General features: G+C 54.0%; 2 protein-coding genes across 2 annotated transcripts in view; one reads left to right on the top strand and one right to left on the bottom strand.

Moving 5' to 3' along the window:
- Window positions 1–5,529: 5,529 nt before the first annotated feature.
- Window positions 5,530–10,363, bottom strand: UBE2S (ubiquitin conjugating enzyme E2 S). Its single transcript, XM_060000131.1, has 4 exons — window positions 10,174–10,363; window positions 9,417–9,564; window positions 7,882–8,072; window positions 5,530–6,000 (listed from the first exon to the last, which is right to left on the bottom strand). Exons 1-4 carry the CDS (start codon window positions 10,174–10,176, stop codon window positions 5,671–5,673), a joined length of 672 nt encoding a protein of 223 aa, XP_059856114.1. The 5' UTR covers window positions 10,177–10,363; the 3' UTR covers window positions 5,530–5,670.
- ZNF628 (zinc finger protein 628) overlaps window positions 8,393–10,689 on the top strand; it is a 62,700-nt gene continuing 60,403 nt past the window's right edge. The window contains exon 1 of the mRNA XM_060000122.1: window positions 8,393–9,158. The gene's annotated coding sequence lies outside the window, so the exon portion shown is untranslated. The remainder of the gene's footprint in view (window positions 9,159–10,689) is intronic.

Below are 10,689 nucleotides of genomic sequence, written 5' to 3'. Positions count from 1 at the left end.
CTTAAAAATCAAAACCCACCCCCACACCGGCTTCATTTTTCTCCACAGCACTGAAGTCCATCTAGCGGGTGTGTCCTGTGAGGCAGTACTTAGCCTGGCACCCCAGCACACCACATGCACACAGCGCTGAGCATCTGCTCACCCACGTGGCGGCCGGTCGTCAGATGGTGTCCCTCTCCTTGTCTGCCCCAGAGCCCTGCTCCTCTAGGCCCTTAGCCCATGTGGAGTCCGGCTGGTCACCTGAACCCCCAAGATAACTACCTCCCTCTGGGGCCTCAGTTTCCTCCTCATAACACAGCCTCACTCGGTCTCTGGACCTCTAGCCCTGCGGGTGGCCAGGCCATCAAGGGTGGCTGGGCTGGGGACGCCACGCCAGGGGTCTGGGTGGCACTTCGGTGAGGGGGACCAGGAGAGGGCTGCTGGGAGGGAGCAGGTCTCAGCTGCCCATCTCCCTCCTGGGGGAGGAGAGCTTGGCGGCAGGTGTGGTTTGTGTGGGGGGCCATCTATGCACACTTTGTTTTCTCGCAAGTGATGTATGTTGGCGTGGAAATTGGAAAAGCAAATAAAGAATACAAGATTTAAAAAATCATAAATACCCAGACACATCATAGTAAAAACGCTGAATCTGGAAAGCGTGAGAAGAGCACCTCACGTGCAAGGGAACTGCAGTAAGACTAACTGCTGGCTTCTCGACAGGAACAGTGGGGCCAGGAGGCAGTGAGATTACAGGCAAGTGCCCAGAGAGATGCCCGCACCCTTCCCGTCCCCCACCACCCACAGCATCCCCCTCCAGTTCCACATCTGCCAGTTCCTACGCTTGCGTGAGTCACTATCTCTGCACCTCAGTTTCCCTACAGATGAAACAATATGGTTGTTTCAAGCGTCTGATTCCTCAGGGCTCCGCGATGCAGAGATCTTGGTTTAGTTTGCTGCTGTTGTCTCCAGTACTAATCCGGGGAATGTCTGCAGAGAGTGTAGGGCGCACCCTTGGCAGCTACCCCGCACAAGGTCACTCTGAGCAGTGGAAACTCAGGGCTGAGACGTGCTCTGTTCGTGGGAAGGACTGGCCTTGATTATAGTTCCATCTTCACGGATACCTCAGATACATCAGGGCTCCATCACTTCTCAACCTCTGTGCCTGTGACACGTGCATATGAATAGACCTTACTTCCTAAGGTCCTTGTGGTTAAATGTGCAGAAAGCTTGTAACATGGCCGGCCGGGACAAGCCCACAAATCTTCCTTGCATGAATGAACAGTTTATTATAAATTATCTTGAGCAGATGGACTCAAAACAGTCACAAATGTCTTCCCATGTCTATAACTGTTTGCACACAAAACAATGCTCCTGTTTTTCCGAGCACTTTGAGGACAAATCCACACACGCTAGTGCCCGTGTCTCCCAGTCTGCATGAGTTCTGTGAATACACCGCTGTGTCCTCTGCTGCATTCCCTCCAGGCTGTTTCTTCCCAGTCCAGGAATTTTAAAAATCTCTTTGTTTCTCTTGTAGTCATTTGCTGTAATAAAATCTATTCTTTAAAGTCTTTAATTATGAAAATGACATGAGCACGTGGTTTGGAGACATGCAAGGAGCCCAGGATCCCAGCCCCGGATCCGACGATGCCGCCTGGCATGTGGGATCTTAGTTCCCTGCCCAGATATTGAACGCGTGCCCCCTGCGGTGGAAGTGCAGAGTCCTCACCACTGGACCGCCAGGGAAGTCCCTTGTGTTTCATCTTGAAAACTGTTCACAATCATCCACCTGTGGGCCTTGAGCACCCCAGGCCTGCTGAGTTCACCCTGACTGTATGTCACCCCCGTGGCCCTTGGCCAGGTTCTCACAGCAAAACCAGCACGTTTGTTTCAGTACCTTCGCTTAGTGTAGCATTTATGGAGGAGATGCACCCAAGGGTGGGGGGGGACACTATTGTCTTCACGATTTCTGTGTAACCCCAGAACTGTTGTAAAAAAAGTCTTTTAAAGATAGACTAAGATAGTGTTCACCTCTCAGGTTGAGAAACACCCAGAAGTTGGGTAAAAGTCAAAGTGCACTTATTAAGGCCATTGTGGGGGGGATGGGCACACTTACGTCACTGACAGCGTCAATTGGTACAAACCGACGGGGAACAGTTTGGCCATGTCTGCACAGAATTACAAATGAATGTGCCCTCTGGCACGGGGATGTCACTTGAAAAGGTTGACTCTGTTCCTTGTGTGCCGTGGGATCCATGCACAAAGGTCATTCCTTCCAGCTCAGTGTGACATACATTAGGGCACAGCTGAGGGCAGGGAAGGGCTGTGAGTGCTGCAGGACAGATGGCCAAGATGTGCTAAGTCAAAAAACTCAGGTGCGACGTGCTGTGTTATACACAGATGAAACACTGGACGTAAAAGAATATGGTTTATGGGAATTCCCTGCCGGTCCAGCAGTTAGGGCTCCACGCTTTCACTGCCGAGGGAGCGGGTTCAATCACTGGTCGTGGAACTAAGATCCCACAAGCAGCATGGTGTGGCCAAAAAAGAAAAAGAAAAAGAAAATATGTTTAAATTTGCTTACGTTTGCACAGAATTTCCCCAGAAAAATACACAGGAACCTGCTGACACTGGTTGTCCCTGATTAAGGGAATTGGGTGTGGGGAGATGGGAATGAGAGGGAGCCGTTTCACTGAAGAAGCTCTTGTTAACTTTAAAATTAAAACAAGTCAAGTCTTTGCTTGCTTTTTTTTTTCTTAAGTCTGTTTTTTGAATGGGTAACATGCACATGGTATTCCAAGCTCTCCTTTCTTGGGACAGTATTTGCAGGTGCTAATGTAACCTTCTGGAGGCATTCGATGAATATGCAAGCAAATACACATCCTATTTACTTATTTATTTTTGTCTGCGTTGGGGCTTCGTTGCAGTGCACAGGCTTCTCATTATGGTGGCTTCTCTTGTTGTGGAGCACAGACTCTAGGCGGGAGGGCTTCAGTAGTTGTGGCATGTGGGCTCAGTAGTTGTGGCTTGCAGGCTCTAGATGTGGCTTGCAGGCTCTAGAGCGCAGGCTCAGTAGTTGTGGCGCACAGGCTTAGTTGCTCCGTGGTATGTGGGACCTTCCCGGACCAGGGCTCGAACACGTGTCCTCTGCATTGGCAGGCAGATTCTTAACCACTGCGCCACCAGGGAAGTCCCACATCCTATTTAAAACAAAATTAAAACAAACAAAAAAGAACAGAAATGGTAGCGTATCTTGTACAGCATTTGCATGTTGCTCTTTCTCACATATTTTGGAGATTGGTCCATATCTCAATGAGCTTCTTCATGTTGTTAAAATTCTGAAATATAGCAGACACAGAGAAAAGCACACAAAACACATTTATACACTTCCCTCGTGGGCTCCCTACTGGCTAGAGGTAACCAGTATCCTGAGCTTTAGGGAAGCAATCTTCTTGCTTTTACAGCTTTACCGCCAAGGTATGTGTGTTTAGCAGCACAGCTTGGTTTTGACGGTTTTGGAATTGTGTGCGAAGGCATTCAGACTGTGGGTCTCCTGTGACTTGCTTGTTAGGCTGATGTTGTTTTCCACGCTGCTGGAAGTAGTGATGGTCCACTACTTTTGTGTTGTATAGTATTGCTCCTTGAATATACAAGCATGTTTATACTGCTTGCAATTAGGACAAATGTGGTTTTGCAGCCTAAGGTACATGTGCAAGAAGGCTGAGTAATGAGATACTACTGCGTCGCCACGTGACTTTTACCATTTCACGCTCCTGCCAGGGTCGCCCTGTGGACCAGGAGAGTATCCGTGGCTCTGCATGTGGCGTTGTCAGATCTTATCATTGTGGCAAGTTTCACGGGAGCATAGTGGTCTCAACTTGGGTTTACACTGCACTTTCCCCATCACTAGTGATGACGGGAATCTTTGCATGTGCTTGGTAGTCATTGGGATTTCCCCTTTTGTGAAGCATTCGTGCAAATGCTTTTGCCAACTTTTGTGTTGTTTCTTACTGATTTGTAGGAGCTCTTTATACATGTTTGGATTTGTCCATTTCGATTGCATACAACCCCACTGACTTGTCCCACTGACTTGTCTTTCATTCTCCTTTAGATAAACAGAAGTCCTTGATTTAAAAAGTTAATTCAACTTCTCTTAGATATACTTTACACAAAGTAAAATACACCTATTTTAAGTATATACTTTATAAGTTTTGACATAATTATGCACCCATGTGACCCCCACCATAATTGGGATCTGGAATGTACTCATCACACCCAAAGCCTTCCCACACCCCTGTACACTTTATCCTACTTATCTCAGACAGCCAGTGATCTGCTTTTGGCCCTTAGTGACTAACTTTGCCTGTTCTAGGATTTCATAGAAATGGAATCAAGTATTTTGTACTCTTGCGTATATGGCTTCACTCAGCATGTTATTTTGTGTATCAGTGTTTAGCTAAGTAGTATTCCACTGTGTGAATTCACAATTCCTTTACTCATTCATCCATTGGTGAACATGTGGGTTATATTTCCAGGCTTTGCTGATTACAAAGGAAGCAACTGTGAAAACTGGCATACCAGGCTTTCCTTTCTCTGTATTTTATGATCATTTTTGACACTGTGTCCTAAGGCCCGGCACAGAGCCTGACAGAGGGCGACAAAATCTTTGGCCTCCCCATCTGTGCCTTTGCTGGTTTCTGCCAAGGCCGACCACTCCCTACTCTCCCACCAGCTGAGAACCCCGACACTTGTCCGGGTCTGCGGCCCTTACCTGACCCTCCATAACAGCCCAAGAGGTACGACGACCAGCAGGTCTGCCCTCCTGCAGATGAAGGAACAGGGCAGGGAGAAGGGCCATGCCGCAGGGGTGCATGCAGGAAGCTGACCTGCGCCGCCGGGTCTCCCGCCCCCACCCCTGGAGTGAGGGCAGAACCTGTGACCACGCTGGGACATGTTCCTGCAGTCAAGTTATCACCCGGGGCTCATCAGCTTCATCTAATCAACTGGGTCCCACAAAAGGGGGCTGTGGGGTGAGAACCCTGGCAGCTTCTAGGAGCTGGGGATAGCCCCAGGCCCTATGACCCCAAGAAACTGAATCCCGCCAGCTTTGAGTTTGAAGAGGACCCGAGAAAGGAACGTGCCCAGTGGATCCTCAACTTCACTTCTGAAACCCGAGCAGCGACCAGCCCGTCACACCAACTTCCAACCAACACAAATTGTAAGACAGGTGTCTCCTCAGGCCTGGGATTTGTGATACATGATACAGAAATCCACAGGAACATGTTCTGTTGGCTAGAGCGGGATCAAGTGCCCCAGCGCACGGCAGACAGACGGAGCTCCCACACCCACTGCCAGGCCACTATGCCCATTTCAGGAGAACAAGGGCAGGAGAGATCAGCAGCAGGCCCGTGCCTGGCACTGCACCCCTCAGACAGAGGGCGTCTCTGACTCCAACAGGAGGCCCGCTGAGCTGAGAGACCTGTGCTCAGCCCACGTGAAGTCTCGGGCTGGGGCGCCCACTGCTCAAAGCCAGGGTGGTGGAGGCAACAACAGCTGCTTTTCCAACTTTATTTAGAAAAACAAATCCAGGTCCGAGTGCCCCCGTGCCCTCCCCCACCCCAGCCATAACTTAAATAACTTAGAGACAGAGTTGGGGGCAGGTGGGTGGCGGGTGGGAGAGGGAGGGAGGAGAGCCCACTACAGCCGCCGCAGCGCCCGCTTCTTGTCCGTCTTTTTCTTGGCTGCCAGCTTCTTATCACGCTCACCCGCGTGCTTCTTGGCCATGGGCCCCTCGACCCCTCCTGGGCCCCCAGGGGCCATGGGGTCAGCGGTGGAGGCCACAGCCCCGCTGGCCAGGGACCGGCTGGCCTCGGCCCTGCCGCTGCTGGGCCCACCTGCGCCCCCGTGGATCTCTGTGAGCAGGCGTGCGCGGGCGGCGTACTCCTCGTAGTTCTCCAAGAGCAGGCGGCCCGCCTCCTCGTTGAGGGCAGACTCGGGGTTAGGGTGGATCAGCAGGCACTTGATGGTCTGTGGGGAGAGCGCCAGGGTCAGGGGGGCCGGTCCCCCAAGCCTCACACGTCCGGCCTTGTGGCCTCAACTCCCAACACCGCTCCCCCAGATGGCACATGTGTGCAGGCACCGTGATCAGTGACTCGCCCCAGGTCATTCAGGAAGTGAGGGGGGACTTCCCTGGTGGCACAGTCATTAAGAATCCACCTGCCAATGCAGGGGACATGGGTTCGAGCCCTGGTCCCGGAAGATCCCATATGCCGTGGAGCAACTAAGCCCGTGCGCCACAACTACTGAGCCTGCGCTGTAGAGCCCGTGCTCTGCAACAAGAGAAGCCACTGCAATGAGAAGCCTGCGCACCACAACGAAGAGTAGCACCTGCTGGCTGCAACTAGACAAAAGCCCGTGCACAGCAACGAAGACGCAATGCAGCCAAAAAAAAAAAAAAAAAAAGGAAGCGAGGGGGACAACTTAGAAACTAGCAACTAGACAACTAGCTCTACATTACACTACAGGAAGATGCTTAAAGCTACAGCTATCGCCGGCTTTAACAGGAATCTCAAGGGCAGAGGCACAAATCCTGGCTGGGCAAGCTGTTAATACCCAAGAGAAAGGCACCAGGGCATAAACAGAGACTGATGCCCGAGGACAGTCGAGAGTGGTCCAGGAAGGAAGTGAGTCTTCAATATTCCTTAATCTGCCCATTTTAACTGCAGAGTAAATCGAGGCCGAAAGGTGTGACCAGCCAGCCCCCAATGGACCGTTCTAAGAGGAGTCTACCCAGACAGCTGTGGCCCCTAAGCCGTGTTTGTTTTACCTCCACTTTGATTCTAAAAGGGAACGCAGAGCACCCCAGGAACCCAGAACTTGTCTGGCCTTGAGCAGGTGAAATGCTCTCACGTGTAAATGGGGGCAGTAACAAGTACTCCCCAAAGCACCTGGCCCAACACACATCACTGATAATCATGAGGGACCAGCATCACACCCTAATTCTGACAACTGCACCCCACAACCAGAGGCCTGACTGCCCGCCTTTCCCACAGCTGCCCTCCCATGGCTGAGCCTGGCCTGGGCCCCGCACTGCAGGCCCTAGGGATTATTGGGGACACTTGGGAGTTATTCTGTGAGCTCATCTCTGGTGTTGCTGGCAGCCACCACTGACACTCCAGGGAGAGGAGGAAAAGGTTTGGGGTCTGTTTACCTTGGTGCTCAATCCTCCCCCAGGCCCTGCAGGAAACCCCAATTCCCAGTCCTCCCTACCAACTGCCCCAGGGGCTCATTAGAAATTCAGTGTTTGTTTTTTTAAATTTCACCTTGTGGGAGGGGTGGAGAGGCATCAGGTGACCTACATGCTTTAAGTGGCCTATGGGGACCCTGGAGCACCAGAGTAGTCTGGCTGTCTCCACCTCAGCTTGGCTGAGGTGGGCCTGGATGGTTCTCCGCGGGGTGGTCCCTGCTGCACGATGTGCAGCAGCTTCCCTGTCTCTACCCAGTAGGTGCTGGTAGCACCCCCAGGTGTGACAATTAAAAATGTCCCCAGTGGAACAAAACCACCCCTGGTTGAGGAACGATGGAATGACAATGGTGATGGTTGTACAAGCTGTGACTACTGAAACACCAATGAACTGTACGCTGTAGGATACTGGACAGTCTATCTTCGCCCTAACCAGACGCTTGACTTGTACCTGTCAGAACACCGTCCTGCTACACAAACCATCACTTGTTCCACAGCAAAGGTAGCTGGGCACTGCCAACCCTTCCAGAAAAGCTGGAAATCTGGATTCTTATGTAGAAGCCCCAACCAGTTCAGTGTTGACTTTAGAAGAGAAACAAGGCTCCGTGGCTTGGACATCACTGGGATGCGTCCAGGAGGGAGGCCCAGGCCCAGGCAGAACTCACCAGCAGCACGTGCCGGATGCCCAGCTCAGCTGTCCAGTCCCTCTTGAGCACGTTGACGCAGATCTCACCATTGGCGCCCACATTTGGGTGGAAGATCTTGGTCAGGAAGTAGCCCTTGGGCGGGGAGGCAGGAAAGTCCTTCCCCAGCAAGAGTTTCATGCGGAAGAGGCCTCCGGCGTATGGGGTCCCCTCTGGAATGCAGGGAGGGGGACAGTATCAGGAGGCGCAGGCCTTCCAGGCACCCCCAAAACCAGTCTCCACGGTCTGGCTGTGAGGCAAGTGCCCCACCGCCTCCTCCACCAGACGGGGGGTTCTCGAGAGGAAGACAGGCCCAGGTTCCCAGGGGGCCACAGGCACCACCCCCAGCTCAGAGTAAACCCCCTGACTGGTGGTCCCCACCCACGGATCCCTCTTCACTCCCAAGTGAAGGCACAGCACACCCTTCCCAAGAGGCACAGACACACGTGCCCACTCAGCTCCTAGGAAAAACATCTATTTGGAAGCTTCTCAGGCAAATGTCAGGACAGTTCTGTCCACTCCGTGGTCTTCCCTGCCGCAGCAAACACTGGGAGTTGTTCCAGACCCATGGCTGTTCCTCATGCCCCAGCCCCCACGTCCCACCCATCATAGCCTGGGCAGCTGACCTCCAGGTCCACTCCTGAATCTGAGCCCACCTCCAAGTCCAGCGGAACCACTTCTCTCACCTGAAGGATGCCCATGGTCAGCGGCTTCCTGACCGGCCTCCAGATTGTATCCCCACCCTCACTGAAGTCAAAGTGAAGTCTGAAGCGACCCACTGGCCCGGCTTTAAACCTTCCAAAGGCTTCCTTTCCAAACTCCTTTAAAAGAGGTCTACAAGCCCTAAAAGGTCTGTTCCCTATAAGCTTCACAAGTCTTTTTTCTTCTGTTCCTCAGGAAGTCTTCCCTGACCCCCTCCCCACAAGTTCAACTCCAGACTAGGTCCTTCATCACACTCTTCACTTATAAAAATTCAACTAATAACTTAAATGTAGTGCACGTGAAACAACCTGCTAAGCCACTATGCAAGATCAAACGGTCCCCTGTAGTTATTTGGTTATTACTGTTATCTCCCTGAAAGCCTGCATTTGTTCTCTGCTTGGTCCCCAGAGAGCCTAACACTGGCGGCAGGAAGGAGTTTGAGATGATCCAGCCTCCCCTCCAGGCCTTTGCTGACACTTCTCCCCACCTGGCATCCTCTTCCCAATCCCACTTAATTCCTACCCATACTTCAGGATGGAGGAAACACCCAAACCCAGGTAAGGCCCCATTATATGCTCTCCTGGCCCCCAGAATTTTTCTCACAACACTTACGGGGAAAGTATATACAATTACTTGTCATTTCTAGTGTCCTGCCCTGCATACTGTGAGCACCATGTGTAACAGGTGTGCCTGTCATGTCTACCCTTGCGTCCTCAGGGTCTGGCAGTCCACCTTACAGTGGGAGCCTCCTATCCTTGCTCTAAGATTGACGGAGATCTAGGAAGTGCACCCCTCCCTCTCATTCCCACACTCACCAGGGCCCTCGATGGTGACCTGCAGGTCAGTGAGGTCCTCCTCATTGGGAAAGACCTTGATACCATCAGGTGGGTCAGCTGTCAGTGTCGTCACCTCCTTGTACACCAGGCGGATGATATGGGGGGGCAGGTTCTCCACGTTGGAGTTCTAGGTATGGAGACAAGGGGGTGAGCCACGGGCAGAGCCAGGGCCTGGTGCCTCCTGCAGGATCTAGGATGCAGTGGCACCCTAGTCTTACTCCTGCAGTCCCAGGCTGTCAATCACCCCGAGCTCCCAGAACCCCCAACCCAGGATGCTTCAGGCGACCGCCCCAAGCTGATCTCCCACTAGAAATAGGGCGGATTGCCGAGGGCTTGCGGATGACTCCACCTTCCCCAGAAGACCCCAAAGCCCGCTCGTAGCTCCGCAAGGTCCCCGAATGATTCCGGGCAGGCCCGAGGCCTATGCCGGTCCCCCTTCCCCACCTAATCTTGGTTAAGACCACCCTGGAAACCCCAACTCGAGCCTGGAGACGGTGGCGGAGCGTCGTTGTTCCCGAAACACCCACGGGCGGGCCAAAAAGCCCGGAGCTCGGCCGGGCCCTCCCCTCCCGCCCCGCCCCGCCTACAGGAAGGCCCCCGGGCCCATCTCAGGCCCGGGATACCCAGGTGGGCCCTCCAATCCCCCAAGCCGCCCGCGAGAGGCTCCTGAGACCCCGCCTCCTCCTCTGGGGGGGGAGGCCCAACCACCCCTCCCGGGCCTGGACGCCTAGCTCACCATGACTGCTGCCGGCCGGGGGCGGGTCCCCCCGGCCCCCTTCCTGCGCTCTCCGGCCGCCGGCCGGGGCGGGGGGCCCAACTGCTGCCGCTGCGGCCCTAGCGAGGCCCCGGCGGCCCCGCTCTGCTCCCCGCTGCCTCCGACGCCCGCCGCGAACCGCACCGCACCTCCACCCGCCCCCAGTGCCCGGCCGCACTAAGCCTGTCGCGCGCGCACCGCCGCCCTTTTATATCCGCCCACAGGCCGCGCCCCCTCGCGGGCCCCTCTCGCCGTGCCTCGACCCGTGACGTCAGCGCGCACGGCCCTCGGCGTTCGACGAGCTCGCTCCCTTCCAGCAAGCTGCAGGCCGAAGTTGGGGAGGGGGCGCTCGGCGGGCCGGCCAATGGGGGTACGCGGTGGTCGGGGAGGGATCCGGGAGGATGGAGTGGCGGAGAAAGGGAAGTAGAGCGGGAGAGGACGTGAAGGGCGACGCGACCGCTGATTGGTCCATTTGAATGAGACGCTGGCGCACGCGCG

This window comes from Delphinus delphis, chromosome 20 (genome assembly GCF_949987515.2).
Source record: "Delphinus delphis chromosome 20, mDelDel1.2, whole genome shotgun sequence".
In the NCBI taxonomy this organism is placed as follows: domain Eukaryota; kingdom Metazoa; phylum Chordata; class Mammalia; order Artiodactyla; family Delphinidae; genus Delphinus; species Delphinus delphis.
This window is presented reverse-complemented; position numbering and strand designations above follow the sequence as displayed.